This window comes from Equus quagga, chromosome 3 (assembly GCF_021613505.1).
Source record: "Equus quagga isolate Etosha38 chromosome 3, UCLA_HA_Equagga_1.0, whole genome shotgun sequence".
NCBI lineage: Eukaryota > Metazoa > Chordata > Mammalia > Perissodactyla > Equidae > Equus > Equus quagga.
Genome location: NC_060269.1, coordinates 49,236,685 through 49,260,483, shown reverse-complemented (window position 1 = coordinate 49,260,483; position 23,799 = coordinate 49,236,685). Strand labels below are relative to the sequence as shown.

At 39.8% G+C, this 23,799-nt stretch overlaps 1 protein-coding gene across 2 annotated transcripts; it reads left to right on the top strand.

The window, feature by feature from the left end:
- Positions 1–15,333: 15,333 nt before the first annotated feature.
- NPY1R (neuropeptide Y receptor Y1) lies at positions 15,334–23,572 on the top strand. 2 transcript variants are annotated; one of them, XM_046656886.1, is made up of 3 exons: positions 15,334–15,410; positions 20,913–21,762; positions 21,868–23,572. In XM_046656886.1, the coding sequence occupies exons 2-3, from the start codon at positions 21,064–21,066 to the stop codon at positions 22,318–22,320; spliced, it is 1,152 nt and encodes a 383-aa protein (XP_046512842.1). In that variant the 5' UTR covers positions 15,334–15,410; positions 20,913–21,063; the 3' UTR covers positions 22,321–23,572. The 2 variants fall into 2 exon arrangements, with proteins under 2 accessions (XP_046512842.1, XP_046512843.1); XM_046656887.1 differs by lacking the exon at positions 15,334–15,410 and adding an exon at positions 15,648–15,728.
- Positions 23,573–23,799: the final 227 nt, after the last annotated feature.

Genomic DNA, 23,799 nt, shown 5'->3' with positions numbered 1-23,799 from the left:
TGACCCTGCTTAGCTATTCTTCTTTTGACTTACTTTCTTCAAAGAATCCTTTTTTGTTGTAGATCAGTAATTACCGATTGCCATTTCTACTACAAAGGCAAGGACAAGAGAGACATTGGATAGTTGATCTTACAAGGACTTTGTGCTTTCTTGGGGCATGGAACTCTAGGATGACACTCATTTGGAGTAAAACATTACCGTACAGAACTTTTTGAAGAGGAAATGCAGCACAATTTGTGGTAATAGAAACAATGTGGTTGTGAGTCTAAATCTCAGATTGCCTCCAATGTATGTGGTCAGTCCTCTCCAGTGAACTCTAATGGAGATAAGGGAAGATGTCTTAATTCTTTTCATGATAATAATGGTGCCTAATAGAGTATGTTGTACATAGTGGATGCTAAATAAATATTTGTTACTAATCATTTTAGAAAAGTAGTTTAATTTTCCCAGCTTTAAAATAATAGAAATTAATCATCCTGGAACTATGGGCAAATTCAGGATAGAGTATCACTATGTGTGTATGTATGTATATATATGTATATGTCTGAGTAAACAGACATATACATATATACACATATCCATATATATTGGAATATATAATGTGTATGTCTATTTATATATACATATACATTGGAACCACTGAAATTAGACAAGTTTCCAAAGGGCCCAAAATGAAATGAGAAGATACCTACACAGACTGTGGAAACTAATAAAAGAAACATTAACTAATAGGGGGAGCTCCCATGCCCTATCACACATGTCAATTATGCCAAACAGGAAAAGAGGGAAGCTTGCATCTTGGACAGGAAGTAAAACTACTTTTCTACTGAGGGAAGACTTCTCTCCCCACCTGGCAACAGCCCAGCCAATGAGTAATGGTGCAGCTCAGGTAATGAGAAGCCTTTGTGCCCTGAACTGGTACTTTCTCCCAAAGTACTTTCCTTTAGAACAGCTCCTCCCTACTCCCTCTTTTCCTCTATAAAAGTAACTCCCCCCTTCTTTCTTTTCTGGATTTGCTTATGGTTTGTCGAAGCATGAACATCCTGAATTGAACTTCTTTTGGCTATTCCCGAATAAACTCATTTGGAGATAAAATAGGCAAATTTACTTTTTAAGTTGACAAGGCAAATGTGATAGTTTAGCACTTTAAATTTTTAAATTAGATTATCTTCATTGATAAAGGCTATCACATAAGCAACATAAAACTAAAATAAAAAATATTTACAACATGTTTTTATTTAAATGAAAAAGTACATCAGATTTCACAGTTTGTCACTAAAATTTTTCTATTATAATATATGCACATAAATTATTGAATTCATTAAATTATAAAATCTACTGTATCATTAGTAAGAAAGTGAAAGAAATGCCATCCTGAATATTCATCAGACATAGGAAAAACAGAGCAACATTTCTTTCCCTCCCTAAAAACCACTAATTTATATATAATTTTAAAGAGGGGAGACCCTTCTCATTAATGAATAGCTAAGAAAGATAAGTTGTTCTTTTCTTTATTCATTCAACTAGTATTTATTGAAACCTAATATGTTAGGTACTTTGCTAGGCTCTGGGGGCATAGAGATAACCAATAAAATGTGCTATGTGAGGAATATTCTATGAGAGATTAATTCAAGGTTACACAGTGAGTAACTGCAGACTGCAAGTGCCAGAGATATAAAAGGCCCTAAATGGATGATGTATGAATAAATGATTGGCATTCTCCTGACTGCCAGTGATGTGCTCTTTTCATTAGAGCCTGGACACTTGCCCTGTTGCTGAATATAATGGATACTAATTTGTACCTATTGATAGATTGATAAATTATCATTTTTTCACATGCTTTTTCTCTGTTCTAACATTCATTTATTCATTTTATTTTGGTGTGACTACATAGTCAATCTCTTTTCCCTCTAGCCTCACCCCACCCCATCTACCGCAAACATATAGACACCTAACACCCAATATCGTGCTCTGCACAAAATGAGCATTCCATGAATCTCTGCTCCAATGAATGATCTCTCACAACTAAATAACAGATACTGCAAATGGGTTGGGTGGGGATGAAAGTGCCTCCTTATAGCTAGAAGATATTTTAAACATTAGGAAAATTCTACCCAATAAGATTTGTCTTCTGTTTTCTAAATTGAAAAATTAAGGTAGAGAAACTACCTTAAAATGCAAGAAAAAAAGCACAAAGGATTTCTTTCCTAAACTTATGTCTTCACTTCCTTTTTCCTGAAAAGCACAATAAGCAAACCTATAATGGAAATGTAAATCTGTTGAATAATTCTCTGCTTTTCAACAAGTGTTATAATGGATGCTGCACTATTTTATACAACATAAATATTTTATACATAATAGTAATTTCATACACTTTACTTCATCTCAGATTATTAGAGAAATTATGATATATAACCAGAAAGAATGTTTTAAATATGAAATATTATTTGACAAGAAATCCGATATCGATTCTGTGAAACCCATGTTGTGCCTATTAACAGATTCCCTTCTTTTCTTTTGCATCGTTTTATCTCCCACATTCAGAATTCCCAGAAAAAGCGGAAAAAATAAAAGTTCTTGGTCAAACTGTGGCGACTTTAAATTAAAGGTAAGGTCTTTGTAAAAGCATTGTAATTTCCTTATATTGCAACTTTCTTATAAAAATTGATCTATATCTGACACCAAGACAAACGAAATTTTCTGAATAGATTTTCAGTATTTTAAGTAGATAGTCCTTAAAAAGAATAATAGGAGGAACTGCAGGGAGCTGGACACTAAAAGACTGAGCTTATACATTTGAATAAGGTTTCTTTGTTAGGATAATTTCCTGCCTTATGAAAATGCACTTCTTTCTTCTCACAAAGGATGCCAATCACACAAAATAATAAAACACATGTAATTTTTTTGCAATGATAAAACTATCAACTGTTGCCTACTATATTGTGATCCTGGAACAATGGCAAGATTCCACGTTCCCAAATATTCCCACGATTTACTTTTAAAGCTAGAATCTGGCAAAATTTGAGTTGGAAAGATAAATACAGCTCTGCAGCAGACACACAGGCACGCGCCACCTTCTCATCAATTCTAAGCGCCGAGTTTCTCTTCCCTTAAGAAATCCGCAATTTCAAATTGCATAGGGCTGCAAAATTTTGTTGAAAGAACCTTAAGCTATTTCCGTAGTCTACTGTAAAGTCTCTTGGCTTCGATCCAACACGATGGTTCCGTTCCTTTAAAAGATAACTAAAGGTCGGTAAACTTGGAAATAGAAATTCCCTGTTTCTGAAATTCGAGGTTTATGGACGTGTGTTATTGCTCGCATTTGTCAAATGAGGCCACCTTGCAAAGAGGAGCGTAGCCCCTGAGGCGCAGCTGCCTCCGGCTCTCCGGCCAGCTGCGGGACGGCGCGGCAGCTGGATGGCCCGAGAGGCGTCCGGTGGACTGCGCCCGGGCCCACGCCGGAGCCCGGCCACGGCCGAGCACCGGCCAGGGCCCCCAGCGGGCCGCCGTTCCCCAGCCTCGGACGCCAGCCTGGCGCACCCGGGGCTCGCTCCGCCGAAGGGGGCGCGCTTCGTCCTCCCCGAGCCCCCCTACCCCATTCCAGCGCCTTGCGCCTGGGCTCCCACGCGGATCCCGGACTCTCCTCCCGGGTTCGGCCTGTGCCTGCTCCACCCTGGGTGAGTACCTGCCCCGCACCAAAGGATGCTGCCCGCTCCCTTCCCCCCATCTCCCTTCACGCCAAACAACTGCCTCATCCGCCACTCAAACCCCCACTTTTCCAGTTTGGCTTCCCCACCCCACCCTCTCGAGAGCACGGACAGCGCCAGGGGATAGGGGACAGGAGTGCGGCTCCCGGGGCCCCGCGCGGACTCACCGCCCGCGCCGGGGTCGGCCACGACCCCTCCCTGCGGGCCCACCCCCGCGCAGTGGGGATCGGCGGAGAGAGTCCTACCCCAGTACCTCGGGGTGCCCTGGCCGCTGCCGGCGCATCGGCTCCGGGGGACGCGGCCGAGTGCTGTGGCTTTTTCGCCTGGGCGGCGGCAGCTGCAGGAGGAGGACCTGGAGTTGGCGGCGGGGAGGAGGGGGTGGGGAGCCGCGGGGGTTTTAGAGGCGCCTCGGGAGCACGTGACTGCTCCCGCGACCCCCGAGCCCCTGCTCCAGAGCGCTTGCTCCGCGCCAGCCTCTCCCAAAGCCCGGGGCTGGAGCGTCTCTGCCCCTACCTTGCTGTTGGGGACCCTAGGGAGAAGCTGCAGGCCCCCGGGATGGCACCCCGTCTCCCCGGCCTCTGGTCCCCGCGGAGGCCAAGTTAACTCGACAGTGGGATTTTTGCCCGCTCTGTCCCCAGCCCGTGAAGAACTCGGAGGAGGCTTGGGCTGGTGTGCGGCTACGGGGGTATCTCTAAGAGCTTAGACTCCCTGAGAACAAGCTTGAAAGCCCAGGTTTTCTCTTTGTTCGGAAAAGAATTTAAAACAACACCAAAATCGAAGACTGCTCTATTCTCCACCTTCTTTGGAGGGAGGAAGAGAGAAGTGTAGGCAGAGAGATGGACCTGAACGTGTCGGGGATGCAAGAGAGTCCGGGGTGATGCACCGCGAAGGCGAAAAGGATTTCTTCCCAGTGCTAAGGAGCAGGAGTGGTGGGCATGGCCAGCGGCGTGGAGCCCAGGAGTGAGGGTGAAATGGAATCAGCGCGTCTCAAGTCTATATTCAGTGAGAGAAAAGATGAGGGGGCAAAAAGAGTTGTCATAGGTTAAAAAATAAACAACAAAACTTGTGCTCCTGTTTCTCCTCAACGTGATTTCCATTCCCAGTGTTTCCAAAAATGTATTGCGCAGGTTTGCCTTCTTTTAGCTAGTCATTAGTTGGCAGGTACTTTAGGCTTCTTTGTAGTGTGTGTGTTTGTGTGAGTGAGTGTGTGTGTGTGAGAGAGAGAAAGAGAGAGAGATTGGGGAGGGGTTCGTATATCTTTGACCATAGCCATGCCAGGGAAAGCGTATATTTATTGCACACTTTCAAGCTGGACACTAAGTGACAGTCACAACCTCGTGTGTCCGGTGATGAGTGCAATTCTGTGGGACCGGCACTGTAAACTGGAGAGAGCTGTATCCTTTAGGGGCAGTGCAATTTGTCAATCTGATTTCTGGGGACAGCAAACATTAGCTGTTATCCCAGAAGTCAGACAAAGTTTCTTGTGCCCTTTTTCTGCTGAATTTTACCATTTGATCCTCAGGTGGTCTGTATAGATTGTCATTGTATCTGCCGGAGAGTCATCCAAGAGCTTTTAAATACCTCAAGTCAGTCCAGTTCCTATTTCATTCTTTTCTGTTTTCCTTCTGGAATAGTAGTGTCTTCTCTCCCAAAGCTTAACAGATAGCCAATGTGAGCAGGCCCATGGGATTCTGCCTGGGTGAGGGCAGGGATGGGAGTGTCAAGAAGGGGTTGCCAGAGAGAAAGTAAAGCTTGGTTCTTAGACTTTCTTAACTCCAACCTCTGTGCAGTCAATGTACTACACATTGCCACAGAAATTTCTATCCTTCATCCCATGCACAGTTATAATACACACCTACTTGGAATAACATTGGCTCTAAAATGACTTCCAAATGAACCCCATTGCGATTGTCTTCCAAACAACCAGTCTATGGTACGGGCTTTCAGATATTTAAAATTCAAGATGAATTTCATTTTTTCTTTTCCACAAATTTATTTTTTCTTTTGATAATATGAACTTTTAGGTTGTAGTAACTTTTTATTAGAGTATTAAGTATAAAAGGCCAGCATGTCATGGAGATGAAAATTTTTATTAAGCCAGCGTTTCCCTTCCCACCCCTCACACATACACGCAAGCCTCAAAAAGGCAGGCAGAATTTCTTCTTTAAGTACACATTCGATACACATGGCAAAAATTATTAAGAATCCTTTTTTTGAAGATACTGTCAATTTGAAAATTCCAACAATACGCTACACAAAGAGGGAGATATGAGAATAAGTGTGCTTTTATCTTCAAATTTCCCAGGAGGGATTCCAGACTGATGTTCATCACTCTTTGTAGAACCTAAGAGTAATTTTGTTCCTATTTTATGGAGTAACTCTGAGGCAGGAGGGCTCCTCCTCCTAGTAACAGAAATAGTAATGTCCGCCTCTACTCTGTGTGCTGTCCCTACTCAGTATTTATAAAATACGCATTTGGGAAATTAAGTTGGGTTTTATGTGTGTTACAAAATTAAACTGGCTATTTCCCACTTCTTATGGTTCTTTATCAGTTATGAAAGAAAGCGCTATCTACGAAGGTGAAAGTTAAAATCACTAGAGGCTCCGAAGACAAATTCTAGAATAATAAAACAATCTCCAAACAGTGCCGCGGGTAACGTTTCTCTGAGCAACATGCCTGTTGTTTTTGCCAAAGTTATTGCTGCATTTTAATAACAGCTACCATTTGTGAAGGACAGCTACTGAAGTGTTTTGATATAATCTCAAATGATTTGTGATCTTGATATATTAATTATAGGAACAGTGGGGATAAATAAACTAGAGAAAATAATATCATCTTATTTGATGTATTTTTTTTCTGTGACAATTTTTGTTATATTCATTAAGAGTAAACATTTCTTTATCCAGTGTTTCTATCATGGTAAATTTAAATTCTTAATTTTTAAAAGATGTGGAAAGGACCATTTCTGTGCGTCATCAAAAATATTTTTATGATGTTCCTTGCTGCATTGATTTATTTGGAATAGTAGTAGTTTGTCATATAATCAATATTTAGGACTTAAAACAAGGAACTAACTTATAATTGTGAGATACGTGAAATTCTTTTTTTAAGGAACAAAAGCTATTTTTTTTTTAAAAAGTTAAACCAAAGTATTGTGTGCATAGAGTTATTTTCCCAGACAATTCAATGATAAGTTTGAGGTCCTAAGGGGGCACTATAAGCATTTCATTACCTTCTTCTGACAAGCGCAGTGCTACTTTAGCAAAATTTTCTCTCTCCTTTTGATTCCCTAATGATTAAATCATTAAATATAAAGCAATGACTGATTCAGAGAAAAAATGTACAGTTCTTTTTTTTTCTTTAAAGATTGGCACCTGAGCTAACAACTGTTGCCAATCTTTTTTGTTTTTTATGCTTTTTCTCCACAAATCCCTCCAGTATATAGTTGTATATTTTAGTTGTGGGTACTTCTAGTGGTAGCATGTGGGATGCCGCCTCGATGTGGCCTGATGAGCGGTGCCACGTCCACGCCCAGGATACGAACCGGCGAAACCCTGGGCCGCTGAAGCAGAGCGCCGGAACTTAACCACTCGGCCCCGGGGCCGGCCCCTACACTTCTTTTTTTAAAGTAAATTTTCCATGCTAAAAATGCATACCCTCATAGGTGATACACACAGATATAGTTATACAATCACATATCACATACGTATGTGTATAATGGGCACTTGTTAGAACACCTGGATTGCAGCCAGGTTTTATCCCAAATTAATGGTGCGGCTTTAGGCAAAGCACTTAATCTTTTTAGTCTTCACTTTCTTTGTCTGTAAAATGAAATGTTTTGACTGGCAGATCTGGAGCCTCCTTTCAGCTCTGAATACCTATGACTTTATGCCATTAACAAGCATGCATGGCAGACATACTTGTAGAAAAAGAACCTTTTTTGATCTTCAGAAAAATTTAATAGTCACATAAATTGTTTGTCTCCCCTCCGTATTAGAGAAAAAAGAGAAGAAAGAAATACTGTTGATAGCTTCCCATTATTACTGGCACATTCTCTTCCCTGCAGCTTTAATAACTGTATAGTGATATTTGATTCATTCTTTTAAAAAGTTGTGAGTGTCATACATATCAACAAATCATTCTTTATCTCATTATATTATGTTTAAAATTTCAGCAAAAAAATATAAAAGAAGAGAACATGGATTCCTTTGGAGGCAAAATATTCTACCATGTAAATCCATATATAGGCCACATATTCTTCCCTTTTGTAGGTTAAAACTCCTCACAAAAAGTGGTATTGTCAGGAAGTATCCCCCCAATATTGCTTTTTTAAAGTAAATTTCCATTTCTTAGCTAATTTTTCGTGGTTAATATTTTAAATCTGGTTATAAGTCTAAATATAGCTAAGTGGAAATGAAAGAGGAACAGTTTATTTATTTAATTTTGGTATGTTGGTTTGTTTTGAATAGTCTTTGAAAACAATGTTTAGAGAACTGTTCAAAGCATAAGCCCAGAATCAAAAGTCGATATGATTGAATAATATGGTCCTCAAAAGTGCATGTGTTACCGTATTCTTACTCTTATCATCCTCACAGGTAATTCAGCTTTTAAAAGTATATTATTCAGCAGGTAGAAAAGATATGAGACATTTCCTTTACTAGACATTATACACATTTTCAAAGGCAGTAGGGCACATTTTTCAAGGTTACACCTAATGGGGAAAGCAGAATCAACACGTAAGAAAATCTAAAAATATGAGAATTATCAAGAGGAGTATAGTAGTAAGCATATACATGTCTAAAATGTATACATGCATTATGTGTGTGTATAAAAATAATAATCCATCACAACTTTGCTCAAGACATTTTTTTTATTGTTTGAGTTGAACAAATGGGCTTCATATGTGATGTTCCCAATTTATGTAATCCTCTCTATTTCTTGTTCTTCAATTCTTCAACAAAACTCTTTTCGGTATCTTATGATATGCCAGATATTATTCTAAGCTCTAAGTTTAACAAGTGAAAAAAAGTGTCACTGCCTTCCAGAGATCACAGTGTAGTTGTCAATCTGTGCAAATAAATAATTAATTGCAATATAGTGGGATAAATTCTGTGTTAGAATAAACTTGGAATGTTGTAGGAATATAAATAAGAATGCGGACTCAGCCTACGCAGGGGTTTGGGGAGCTGGGGAGATAGAAGGGAGAGCTTCATAGTTGAGAAGCTACTTGAACTGAAATTTGAGGATATGGTGAGTTAAACCAGCAGATGGAGAGGATAGGAAATAAGTGGGGGAATAGCATGAAGGTGAGAGAGAGTGTAGCATTCAGAGAAGTGCAGATAGTTCAGTATGACCGAAAGTGTGTGGGAAGTGGAAGTGGTAGAGGATGATACTGAAAATGTCGGTTAAAAAAAACATTGTTTGCACTTTACTTGAAGGATCTGGAGAGCAACTAGATGATGTAAGCTGGGGAAGGATATAACTGGACTGCTGTGAAAGCAGCTGGTGGCAGAGAGATCATTTAGTAGAGAAATAAGTAGAGCTTGGTAGATCTGAAAGAACACATTTGAGAGATATTTAGGGGGGTAAAATCAACAAGAATCTGTGATCGGTTCCCAATGGACCAATTGAATTTGTGACCAATCGAATTTGAGCGTGTGAAAGAGGGAAATACTGGGACGATTCTTAGGTCTGGCTTGAGTGATAGAGATGATGTCATTGATTAAGATTAGGTCCACCAGCTGAAAAGCACATTTGCCAAGGAAATCTGAGGGAGTTCTGTAATTGACATAGAAATTTAGGCTTGTGAGCATACAATCATGCAATTGATGGCAGAGGGTTTAATTATGCATTAAAAATGAAAAAAAGGTGAAGGTTAAGAATGAGATCTCTGGTAAATTGGAGGATTTCAGGGCTGAGCAAGGAAGAGACAGGAGTACAAAAAGCAGGACACGTGAGCTTCATTCTGGTGGTCTTGGACCAGGTTGCATAACAGGGAACTCTCCCAGCGAGAGCTTCCAGTGACAACAGTGTGGAGCTGCCACACAGAAGGCGGGTAGGACAAGGGGACTCTCAGGGGAGAAGGAGAAAATAGAGAGGTAGCTTACCTGTCTAGGTGACGTAACTCAGCAGCACGGTGGAGAGACTTGGATCAGAGAGCTCTGAAGGAAAGCAGTGGTTTGGTGTCTGCTGTGGCTACAGGATTTGTCTTATCTATGGTTGGCAGGTGACGGGTGCCGTCTCTCAGGATATGTAAAGTAGGCAGGCTCTAAATGGCTAAAAATATACTTATTTGGACTACATTTAAAGCAATTAGATGTGAGTGAATTTGAGTTTGGTGCTGTCCGGCTTTGTGCTAATAGTCCTAGCCTGCCATGAAGAAGGAATATGGGGACCATTTTAGGCTAGTATACAAAAGCCATCACTGGCCCATTTATATAACAGGATCCTAGGGAGAAAAAACACCTAAGAAGTAGATGGAGACCATAGATCCTGGGGGAGAAGAATGAGGAACAGCCAGTTAGGAAAGAAAAGCCTAAAGTGTAGAATTAGGAAAGTCAAAGGAAAAGAAGATTCCAGGAGGAGAGGATGGTCAAGAGAGTCAAATGCAACAGAAAGAATAGAGTCAAGTCTGAATTGTATCTGCTGACCTTGGCCATTGGTGTCCTGAGCAGAAGCAGTCTCAGGTGGGCCTTATTTGAGGAGCAAATGAGAAGACAATAAATGTACCTTATTCTTGGAAAAGCTAGCCAGGAAAGAGAAGTCAGCTAGAGAAGATGACATGGATGAAAGAGTTACAATGAGAAAGGGTTGAACAATTTTGTTTTTGTTTTGATTTTATTCTTGAGCCAAAAAAAGTGAATCATTGAATAAACAGGTATTATAGTCATCTTATTATGTAACAGACCTCACAAAACTCAGGGGAATAAAACAACTCAGATATTGTGCTGATGGATTGAGTGGATCAGCACGTCGAGAGAGCACAACAGTGATGGCTTGTCTCTGTCACATGATGTTTGGGGCATCAGCTGGGAAAACTCAGTGGGCTAGGGTCACTCAAAGCCTGGGCGCTGAAACAGCTGGGCAGGGGGATCTATTGCTAAAATGAGGGATATGAAAGTTAGGGAGTGAACGCCCTATGGCTTTTACTCATCTTAGAAGGAAGAATGAGTCCACTGAGACAGAATATGAGGTAGGTGGCTGGGGGAAAGGGGTGATAATTTGACATAACTTCTAACAGGAGAAGAATTGATTGTCACCCAAGCCCAAGAATTTCTGGGTAATGTTCAAGGCTTGAATTTGTAGCTGCAAGTCTGTTTGGTTGCGTTATTTTCAACTAGCTGCTATGCTAGCAGAAAGTGGTAGCTGAGCAATTTCCTAGGTTGAGAATAGTCAGATTATACCACAGCTCATCCTTGGATATTTACCCACTTTCTAGATTTATATGTATCTGGGGAAAGAAAAGCAACAGCTAGAGCTGAAACAAAGGCATAAAGAAAGGATACTTAACCTAAGCAAAGTGTACCTGGGAACCCTTCATACCACCTGTGTGCCCATTTGTGATATTATGTAGCTGCGCATAAGGAATTTTTATCCTATCTTTGGGAAAAATTGCCCTATCTCAGGAGTGTGAAATAGCTGTACATCATGGGACCAAGTCTGATCTACTGATGTTGGCTACCTGAAGCACTGTGTTGTGAAAGGGTCTAATGCCAAGCCTGAGATTTTGAGGGTGGGATGAGGCAAGATGAACAGTCAGAGAGAGTGTCATAGATGATGGAAGGTTCAGTGGTGGCATTCATACTTGCCCTTCTTACCAGCTATTCCTATTCCATCTCCTTGAAAGGAGATATGAGAGAAATAATAAGAATTATAATCAAAAACAGTAATAGTAATAATCACAATGCTCTTTTTATTATACCATGCAATAAATGCATAATGTTATACTTTTATAACCTAACATTACACTTCCTTGAATGTCTAAAGGGTGTCTGACAATATGAGATCTGTGGGAAAATATTTGGATATTTACTAAATAATTTTAAGATCCTAGTCTTCTAGAGTCTTCTTCTGACAGTTTTTTTTAATGCCCTAAATTTGTAGCTTATGTAATCAGGTGAAGACTTTCTTGAAGTGCATTCCCATTTAAAATCAAGAGTAAATCCACAAATAGTATTTGTCTTCTTCTACACAAGGAAGATAATTGAGTTGTTTGTCTATATAATTGTATACTAACGTTTTAAGTAAATTGTTATTGTTTTCTGCTAGTTAATTCTCTCAAAAAGACAACTGAATAAAGTGATTGCATTGACTAACTGTACGAACCAATTTAGTCAAAACTTTTTTTTTAAAGATTGGCACCTGAACTAACTGTTGCCAATCTTTTCTTTTTTTCTGCTTTTTCTCCCCAAATTCCCCCAGTATATAGTTGTTTTTTTTTCAGTTGTGGGTCCTTCTAGTTGTGGCATGTGGGATGCTGCCTCAACATGGCCTGATGAGCAGTGCCATGTCCGCGCCCAGGATCAAACCCTCGAAACCCTGGGCCACCGAAGCTGAGTGCGCGAACTTAACCACTCGGCCACGGGGCCGGCCCTTAGTCAAAACTCTTAACCTACTATATTTCATTGGTTCCAAGATGGAGATTTTTTTTTTTTAACATTTTGATACTCCAACTTTGAGATTCATTTACAATTGATTGTATGTCACTGCTTTACTGGAAATATTTTTTTTCTTTCTTGGTGGTTCATAAAATAATGTCACAACTAACGTTCTGCGGCTTTATAGATTCAAAGAAATGCAGTAGCTAAGTCATAGAAAAAAGGAAAAACTGGTGTATAATTAATTCATAGAATAGGAACTGATTTACCAACATGTTTCATAGTAAATTCTACCTCGATGCAATTTCCCCCTTATCAATATTATGTCCATTCAAGTTTTCACATATAGTATTAATGCCTATCAAGATTTTTCTGAATGATAATTTAGGATGCTTTACCTGTATCAAGGTCTAAGAGCATTTCAGGAGCTTTAACCCTTGCAGCAGAAATTCATCAGGAGACCCATAAAGTAATTACAGTGGATAAATTCTAGTAGCAAGTATAGTGACGCATTTTTATCTAGACAGTTATTGAATCATGGAATTTGAAGGGCCAGACTACAATCATGTTCTAATTTTTAGATGATAAGATCTACAGAGATTTAATGAGTAGATTTATCTCCTTGTTTAAATGACAGAACAAGACTGCTGCTGAAGAGAATATGAGAAGAGGTCATTAATTTAATTCTCCTAGTCATGGTTTATAGGTCAGGCTGCTATGAAGTTCTAGGAGGAAATACACAGAATGCAAAAAAGTTCTCTCTCCTCAGCAAAGGTGAGATTTTATCTACTTTGAATCCCAAGTACGAAAGTATGCAACTGACCGCTCAAGAGTGGAAAAAGAAATGATCTGTATTTAACACATATCTTCTCTTTAACGCGTCTTCTGAGGAACTCAGATTACTTTATTCGAAACCTTCCATAAGATTACGTTATAAGAGGATCTTATGTTGTATTTGGTTATTATACTATGCTTATTTTTTTCTAGTTCGCACATTGCAAAGAGTCCTTAGTAAATGACATTCCTAGAGAATTATATAATTTTGCTGTTTTTCTTGAACATTTCAAAACTTCCCCTTGTACCATAAAATTTGGCATAGAAAAAAGTCTGTTGAGGCCAGTGATCTTTCGAAGACTGATAACTGATATTAATATCTCCAGAAGGTAGCTTTATAATTTTGCCTTACGGGATCACTTTATAAAAATTAAGTTAATAAGATGACAAAATACAATGGCCACAGTAGTTCAGGCATTGTTGCTGACATGCCTTTGTTAGCATCCTTTGAAAACACAGAAAGGAAAGTGTCTAATGAGTCCAAATTATATTCTCAAGCCCAAAATACTTGCTGATATAGCAAAAATGCTTATGTAAAAATGTACTCTTAGTGAAGAATTAAATTACTTCATTTGCAGTTTTTGCAGCAGGCTAAAAGTAGCCAATTCGATGATCAAGCCCTTAGGGTTAACTTGCTTCTAGGAACAGAATGTGACTTGAGGGTTGGAGTAGCGGAGGGTCAATAGAAACCTAAACGAGTTATTGCTCTTTAAAAGAACTGAAATGCTGAACTATGCCTTGTATTTTCATCGCTGGTAAAGAAAAAAAAAGAAAATATATATGTCATTTTACTCTATTACAGGATTTTTTAATGTATGATCATATATATTCTTATAGTACATTTCTTACATGACCATGATATTTTAGTTCTTGATCATAATCCCTTTCCAACTATATAAAAATATGTCTAATGACAAATATTTTAGAAAGCTTTCCTAAGGAAAAAAATAAATCAGAGATAGTGTACATCCCTATCTATGTACATAAATGAGCTCTGGCTTATACTGAGCTTTAAATAGTGTTTATTCAGCCTAACAACCAGAAAAAAGAAAACATTTCTTAACAGTATAAAGTTCAGGCGATTCCATAGGTCTTGGGATTTTGTTTTGTTTTTAGTTTGAGGACAGAATACAATCACAGTTGTTATGTAATAAAACTTTTATGCATAGCCTAGGTGGTGTCCTATAGCTTTACTAGGAAGACTTTATTTTCTGATGGTTTGATTTGGCAGAAGTTTTGTCCATCTACTTCAGTAAATAATTTGTGTATGCATGTGAATTACACAACCTTGACTTTTCAAAGCAGAGCAGAGCTACGTATGTAAAACATCTGAGATCACTGTTTCAGTAATTAGCCTGAATCATCGGGCACCATGATGGTTTTGCCACCATCAATGTACTCCCTGTACATTCTATTCTCTTCTTCAAAACGTTCAGTACTGTAGTAGATTAAGCACCGAGGAAATGGCATTGACTCTTTTTGACCGCCAGGCAAATGCTCGGTTCGTCGTGCTCCCCTAAAAAAAGCAGCTGGGCGCTGGGAACAAATCTGACTCAAAGCATGTTCTCAGTGGAAAGAAAGGAGGACTAAAAGGCCAGGCTATACTTCTACTTTTTTTAAGATCTTCTCTTTGTTCACTTTTAAAATGAGGGAAAAAATTTCTCGGTACTGGCATGAGAAATATTTGAACGTCACAAAAGAAAATAAAAAACATATTAGTGGCATTGTTGCGGTGAATTTCACGTTTCCTCTTCCCGTAAATAGCCCCTTTCAATTCTTGAGTTGGGTTTACTCTCCAGTTTTTCAGCCGGGTACGGCTTCGGCCACAAGATGGCACTGACCTGCAAACAAAGGAAGATACAGTGGCATTGACTTTTTAAAAGCCTTGAAAAATTGCCTAGCCCTCCCGGAGTCAAGGACTGTATGGGGATGAGGCGTACTTTCCTTCTGCACCGTGCGTATATGTCTAACAATGTGTGGATATGTTTCATTGGTTTTCTTTCCAGAATTCCCAGGCAACGCACTCCCGAGGTGTACATCCAAGGTGAGGAGTTTGTGGGGGAGCTTTAGGCGCTACTCGCGAGGCGCCCTCACGTGATCCCGGGATGAGGTGGAGTTAGGCTTTAAGGGGGCGTCTCTTCCTATCTTCATCAATCTCTGGGATTTGAGCAGGAGAAATACTAGCAGATGTTTTCTCCCGTCTCTGCTCCCTTCCATTACTACCCCTCTCGCTTTAATCAACAGGGGCAAAAAAGACAAATCCAACAGAGGGTAAGTTTCAAGTTTACACCTTTGAAGGGACTTTTGAGAAATCTCTTATTGATGAGGTGAAGGATGAGAGAAGAAGAAAAAGCAGATGAGTGCCCGAAATTGACTCCGGGGAACTGAGGTGGGGTGCGGAGTCAGCCTTTCAAAAGGTTTCATTCCCCGAGAGCTCAGGTCGCAGGATGCTCCGACTGATCGGATAACTCCAGGGCTCCTGCCCAAGGGTGTGGGGCCGATGTTGGTAACCGGGAGTTCGCGGCATCCGCAAACGCTTCCCCTGGAGGATTTCTGGACGGGATCCGAGTTCTCTCGTCGGGTTCTCTGGTAAGAAAGCCGGTGGGCTAGGAAGGTGCCCTTAGTTGGTCTTGCCCTCATCTCTCTCATCTTTCGCATTTTTCTGGAGCTGGCTGGAGCCTCTGCTGGGGACGGCTGCGCTGGAGTTTTCGCGGAGGAACTAGCGCTGGCATGGGCTGGGAAGGGTGGGTTTGGAGGATCGTCCGCCTTCGTCCTCCTCGCGCGGCACGTGTCCGGCGGGGAGCGGGCGGAGGCGCTGGCTCGCCCCGGGGGCCGCGGACCCCAGCAGGCGTGGCCCCCGGGACCCTTGTGGCTTCCCCGCGACTGGGCTGGAATCGAGCCCTGCTCCCCCTGTGCAGGGCCCTCCCAGTCTGTCGCTGCGCCCTGGTAGACACCGTCCTATTTCTGAGTTTTAATCATCGAACTCTTTAGCTCCTTTTAGAAGATTGATGATGGAGCCTGGCAAGGTTTGGCTATTAGGGATAGACAGGAGGCGGAGGTGGTTTAAGAGTGTTCCATTGGTCCCCAGGTAGACGGGAGAGAGGCGGATGTTTTAAGGACTGATGTTGGGCTAGGGATAGAGAATTGACTGAGTTTGGGCTCTGCTCGCTGTGCTTGGTTGGTTTGGATGTGTTCTGTTTTGCCAGTCTCTCATCATCTTGGGTAGAGACGTTGCCGAATAGATGGAAGGCGAATGGGGGAGGGGGGCGCGAGGTTAGGAATGGGGAAAATTGGGGACGATTCACCTAGCTACACAATATGAAAAAGGTGGGCGCGTAAGCATGCCCATTTGTTTAACACACCCCATTTCATTCTTTGGTAACTCCTGGAGCACGGGAAAAACCTGAGAGGGAAGAGAGAAGGCGTGTGTTTTAGCATTCCACTCTTTTTTCCCCTCATTGGTCTCGAATTTGGCTACGAGAAAGCATAACTTGCTAGGTGGCACACACAGGCGGGGCGGGGGAAGCGCAGACTATGCCTGTCTCTGACCGGACAGAAACGGAGAAACAGGAGCTGTCAATCCCAAGACTCTAGGCTGCTTCCCCGGTGAAGCAAGAGAGAGCAGAAAGCTGTCTGGCCCAGTTCCCCACCCATGACGAAAGACTGAGTGCTGTTCGGTGGGTGGCTACTGCTTTATTAGTCTTTCCTTATTGTTTTAAGGCGGCTGTCTGTTGAACAAGCCCTCCTCGGACAGGAAGGAACAGAGAATTATGTAACTCCTGTAGATAAACTAACAGTAACTTTGGGAGGCTGCGTGTCACAAGGCTGACATTTCTTTTCCAAAACAAGTGAGGTGACCAGCCGTTCTGAGTATATGAAAAAATTTATCTGCAGCACGTTATGACCAGAAAGCTATATTTTCAGTTAGTAACACGCTAACAACAGCAAGCAGTGAAAGGCCAACATGCTAATTGGAAAGAACAAGAAAATTTCCCATGGGAAGGGGGCTTATTTGCCAAGTGGTGATGTATGTAGTGTCTCTAATTTGTCTCTAAATGCGCGACAACTATATTGAGATTTAGCAACGTGTAATTTTTCAGTGTCTGTAGCTGCATACCCTATTTTAGAAATATATATTGGAATTGTAAATATCAAATTATTTTCTCTTGCAGAGATAATGTATGTAAATTCTTCCTCTCTTAGTATTGTTATTTTCTGACAGTTCTTCTTTCTTGAAATTATACTAAAGTAGGCTGAAAATACACATTTTATCCAAGGCAGAACTATTTCATCCAACTGGAAGGGCTACCGAATGTGCACTTAGCAGGAAGCTTGCAAACACTTAAAAAAGATAAAGTTTGCATTTTGTGTGGAGCTAAGTTAACTTCTACTTAGTAGGAAAACTGCTGTTTCTCACAAGGCGTGTTTATCAAATATAATTTCAAAGGTATCAGAATAGAGTGTCAGTATATTATCTAACTCATCTGCGTGAAAGCCGTCTCTGTACCCGATACATTATAATGATTTAGTAAATGTTTACATTAATTCACATATGTATTGAATTTTGCCAAAGTCAGTCAGTGGATGTAAAATTTCTGTTTTTCCTCCTTTCCACTGCTAACACCTTGGTCTGTTCTTCCATTATGTCTCACCTGGATTATTTCCCTAGCCTCTTAATGACTCTCCCTACTTCTTCTCTTTCCTGTCTTAATTTGTTAAGAACAGCAGCTAGAGTAATAATATTCAAACAAGTCTGTACCTTCATGCCCTCACCAAAGACTCTCCAGCGACTCCTCGTCTCTCTCAGAGTAAAAGTCAGACTGTCCCGTGGAATAAGGCCCTACACAGTGGGTTCTTCCTCTGTTTACCCCTTCCAGTTAATTTCCTACTAGCCTCTCCCTTATTTATTCCACTTCTCATTGCTGTTTAGCACACCAGATACACTCCAGCCTTAAGCATTTTACATTTGTTCTTTCCGTGTGAGATGTGGTTCCCCAAGATAACCGCATGGCTCCCTCACTCCCTCCTTTCAGGTCTTAACTCACATGCCATCTTCTCAGGCCTTCCCCACCACCCAGGAATAAACTGCAACTCCCAGTAATCCCAGTTCCCCCTTCCTGCTTTATTTTTCTCCATAGCACTTATTATCATCTGGCATACTATCTCTTTTACTAGTTTATTTTTTCTTGTCTTTCTCTGCCCCCAAGACAAAACTCAATGAAAAGGTTGCTGCTGTCTCCATTAAAACCACACCTGACACAAAATAAGGGTTCAATAAATATTTATTTAATGAATGACTTTTCCTCCAGAGACGATTCCTTTTTGTTTTTTTACACAAAGTGGAACATTTCTCCCTATTTACCTGACCTAATAAAATGACTATTGCAGTTAGCATCCATTTTGCATGCAAAAGGACTGTGATGGAATTGAAATATTGATGTTAAGGTGAAGTCACACAAGAGCCTACTATTCCAACCGTGCATCTACTATGTCAGTCAACGCATTCTTATTCTAAATCTAATATTTGCGAGGTACTGTGAGGTATACACAGTACCTACCTTGAAGAGGGTATGTTATAATTGAGAGGAGCCAATCAAGGATTCTAGGGACTAAATAGTGCTTTGAAAATGGGTAGAATTTGGAATGGTGATGAGACAAAACACCCAGCAACAGGAATGGCAGTGGCGCAGATGGAGATGCTAAAACAGGTCAGGCACACTTGCTGGACTGTGAAGAGACTGGCCTGCCTGGAACAGAGCATTCACAATGGGATTATTAAAGCAGGAAGTGAAAGGCAGAAGGAAGGCACAATGTAGAGGTCTTCAAGTGGCAGGCTGAGGAATGTACTCAATGGTCCATACCTCCTCTGTTACATACGGGGATGCTTATTCAGCTGATGGTACAGGGAGGTGGTGCTGGTAACAGGGAGCCACGAGAAGCTGTAAGTTAAAGAAGATGCACTTTCCTATCATGCTAGTTTTCCTTTAAATAATGAAGAAAAACTCACAGTTAACCGAAAAGTAATGTTAAATATCCTGATGGCAACCTGAATGTGAAGTATGATGCAAAATTTTCTTGAATTCAGTGAGAAATTTCCAAAGAATTTTTAAATTATTAATTGCTTCTTCAAGGTTTGTTCTCAGACGCTGAGACACAGGTCATTCTCTCTGCCTTTGGTATTCTTGAGAGAAAAAGTTGATTGCCACATAAGTTAAGGAATCATTAGAGGTCGTTGCATAGAGGAGGGGAGAACCATATTTCATACAATGTTCACCCTTGAAATCTTTCCACTACCCTTCCTATTCTTAATACTTTCATTCTCACTTAATGTTAGCAACCTTTCTTTTTATTCTTATTCAGTGCTATGAAGCCGAGTTGTGGTTTTATAATAAAAAAACACTCCATATTCTAGAAAGCAAAAACACTCAAGGAAAGGTTCGTTAGAGGCACCACTTAAAAGGCAAGTGCATTTTTTTCTCATTAAATTTCTTATCTCCTTTTCAATGGAAGAAAATCTGCATGATTTTCCGTATTGTTCTCACACAAGAAAGAAAGCAATGCAGTTCTCTTTCGTAACACAGACACAATGGCCTGTTAATTAACACGAGATATCCTGTCTTATAAATTGACTTAGTAATGTAGGGGAAATCAGAGATCTTTTAAAAAGGAGCTTTTAATCTCCACAACGCTATTGTCATTTGTCTTGTTGGTAAGAAAAGATTATATCACAAAATGCTGTGAAAAATTAAAATTATGACTCTAATTTAGAGCCCTGCATTTTATCTGTATACAGTCTGGTGAAGAGGGAAGATATGTACGTGAATAAAACTTTAGAAATCCTTTGGAAGCTTCTGACATGTTAATAAAATCATAGAATCTTAATGTTAGAGGAGAACTTCGGAGTTATCCGGTTGACTCTCCTCCGCGATGCAAGAACTCCGAGAAAGTCCTTCAACGAGTAGTCATCATCTTTTGTGTATGGAGTACTTGCTAATTTTGCTGGCAGTTCATTTCATTTGATTAAACTTTTCTTTCTCATAATGATGTGAAATTTGTTATTTAATATAATAGACTTTCCTTGGTCCTACTTCAAACTTGTGTAGTTTGACATACTATTCTAAGCCCAGCGCCCTAGGCCACGTGCTACCCATTCAAATATGAGAAGACGTCTCTACCATGCCTATTATGTCTTTTCTGGACTAAACATCTTCTGTTCCTTCAATAGTACTTCACATGACAAAGTTTTTTGATGTTTCACTTTATTGATCATGTCCTTTTGAATATACTTGTAGTAAATAATGTCTCCCTTAAGGAGCAGTTCAGTGTATGGTGGAACTATTACCACAACTTGACCTTGCAATGAATTCTTTCATTTCTACAGTAAGAATTAGGTAATTTTTTTGTTTTGCTTTGCTTGTTTCATATATTTTTTAAGCTGTGCATTAAGATTTGATTACATCTTTGTATTCTTACAGTGTTTAGAAAATATACTGATAGACTGCTTATACAAGATTTGGGGCGTGAGGTTTACACACACCTTACTACTTTCAGACCACTCTGTTTTGCCAAAACTCATGTGTAAGCAAGTCCAATTAAAAACATTATGACTTTTTTTCAAAATGTTGTACCATTTCTGCTATTTTAAAAAGATGTTTATACAGATTACATTTTATTTATTTCAATGTCTTCACTTTAAATAGTTTTATGAGTCAGAATTCATTTCAACTGCCCTCAATAAAATTAGTAATGCAATTGGTCATTTTCTCTTTACAGATTGTTCAGTTCAAGGGAATGAAGAATTCAGGATAACTTTGATAAATGGATTCCAATATGGGGAATAAGAATAAGCTGAATATTTGACCTGCTTTGAAGAAACCTACTGTCCACTTGTCTAAAGTAATCTATAACAACCAAACCAATCAAAATGAATTCAACATTATTTTCGCAGGTTGAAAATCATTCAATATACTATAATTTTTCAGACAAGAATTCTCAGTTTTTGGCTTTTGAAAATGATGATTGTCATCTGCCTTTGGCCATGATATTTACATTAGCTCTTGCTTATGGAGCTGTGATCATTCTTGGGGTCTCTGGAAACCTGGCCTTGATCGTAATCATCTTGAAACAAAAGGAGATGAGAAATGTTACCAACATCTTAATTGTGAATCTTTCCTTCTCAGACTTGCTTGTTGCCATCATGTGTCTCCCCTTTACATTTGTCTACACATTAATGGACCATTGGGTTTTTGGTGAGACAATGTGCAAGTTGAATCCTTTTGTGCAATGTGTTTCAATCACTGTATCCATTTTCTCTCTGGTTCTCATTGCTGTGGAACGACATCAGCTAATAATCAACCCACGAGGGTGGAGACCAAATAATCGACATGCTTACATAGGTATTGCTGTCATTTGGGTCCTTGCTGTGGCTTCTTCTCTACCCTTCCTGATCTATCAAGTACTGACTGATGAACCGTTCCAAAATCTAACACTCGATACGTACAAGGACAAATATGTGTGCTTTGATAAATTTCCATCGGACTCTCATAGGTTGTCCTATACCACTCTGCTCTTGGTGCTGCAGTATTTTGGCCCACTCTGTTTTATATTTATTTGCTACTTCAAGGTAAGAAAGCTTTTTTCCCCTTACCACTTCTGTTTTTACCTTTTTCCACAGAATTCCTCATTAAACGAGTGGTTCTATTTGAACTTTTTGTTTTTTCTTCTATAGATATATATACGCTTAAAAAGGAGAAACAACATGATGGACAAGATGAGAGACAGTAAGTACAGGTCCAGTGAAACCAAAAGAATCAACATCATGCTGCTCTCCATCGTGGTGGCATTTGCAGTCTGCTGGCTGCCACTCACCATCTTTAACACTGTGTTCGATTGGAATCATCAGATCATTGCTACCTGCAACCATAATCTGTTATTCCTGCTCTGCCACCTCACAGCAATGATATCCACCTGTGTCAACCCCATATTTTACGGATTCCTGAACAAAAATTTTCAGAGAGACTTGCAATTCTTCTTTAACTTTTGTGATTTCCGGTCTCGGGATGATGACTATGAGACGATAGCCATGTCTACCATGCACACAGATGTTTCCAAGACTTCTTTAAAGCAAGCAAGCCCAGTCGCATTTAAAAAAATCAACAACGATGATAATGACAAAATCTGAAACTGCTGTAGTAGATGGTCACAGATGACATCCATTTGAAAACAAGCACAACCTGGAACATGCTTTCATAACCTGTTCTCCCAAGGAATGGGATTGAAATCATTAAAGAAAGACCAGGATTTTCTTGTTTTGCTTTTTACTGCTTCTGTTGTAGCTGTCATAATTACATTTGGAACAAAATGTATGGGTTTGGAAATCTTCTGGTAATAGTTTTGACCAGACAGCCTTGAAGTGCTTTTTGTAAACTTACGCATATAATATAAAGGCTTTTATATTGTATTTATTGGAATGAAATTTCTTTAAAGTATTACTATTAACTGACTTTAGAAGCCCTACATCTGGTACTCTCATTAGTTTGGGCCATCCTGATTAGATTAGACTGTCAATAGATTGGGCAATCCTGACCTAATGATAGGCATCATTTCAGTTTGTTACAGAGGCGACAGCATGCAAAAGCAACATTCAGGATGTGGAGCTAAAAGAGAGTCTATGTTTTGCATCCCTGCAGTCTGAAGTCATTCAGGTGTGATTCACAATTTTCTTTTAAATTTTAAGACAGGATTTAATTTGCTCCTAATTGATTATCACTTAAGATAAAAATGCATTAAAAAAATACTTCTCAGCTGTGAATAACATGGGGAATTGGGCCACCCACAAGAATTAAGTGGCAAAGCAGCTCCCTAACTTCAAAATTATTTTGGTACCTGACAACCAAAGGATTTCAGAATAATTGGTTTAACAAGTAAATTATTATTGCTGCAAATAGTTGAATTATAGTCCTTTGAATTGATCATCAAGAGGTTTTCCATTCTTCACAGACTGTTCAGTGTTTGTCAAGCTTTCTAGCATAATACACACGTAATTCAAAAAGCGTTTCCAGCTTACAGTATATAAAAACACAAAGTGTATTTTCCATACATCAGTGCCTATATAGTAAAACTTATTTTTAACTTTCAGTGTCCATCTTTCAAAGAAGGACACCAAGGTACAATGTTAAAAGAATGTTCACCCTGGCTAGCAGGGCTAAATACCTGAAAGCTGAGAACACTTCATATAGCCCGTGTTAACGTGTATAAACTGTGTGCCTTGTGGAGTCTTATAAGTAATGCACTACATAGAGCAGTGAGTAGTTGTGTCACGTTGATATACTTAATTTCATGTATCCTGTAATCATGATCGAGCCTCAGAATCATTTGGAGAAAAGATAACTTAAAGAACAAGATGTATCTTCGATGTATTATACAGTCAAAGTATTAAATGTGTTTGATTTTAGAAGAGCAGACATTTTCTTTATTAAAATTGTTTTTGCTTTTTCTAAGGAGTCCCTTTTGTGTCTCTTCAGCTTCATTTCTGGTTTTTTGTGGTCCCATGCCTTCCCTCCCATGATGTTCCCACAGAATCCTATGTCTGCTTGATAATAGAACATTTTCTACAGTGTGGTACAACCATGGATGGCCCAGTCTCCCTCCTGTGATTCTT

Excerpts from the sequence above, each read along its gene's own strand:
- NPY1R (XM_046656886.1), top strand. The coding sequence starts at position 21,064 with ATGAATTCAACATTATTTTCGCAGGTTGAAAATCATTCAATATACTAT. Across the intron at positions 21,763-21,867 it reads TATTTATTTGCTACTTCAAG|ATATATATACGCTTAAAAAG; the intron begins GTAAGAAAGCTT and ends TTTCTTCTATAG.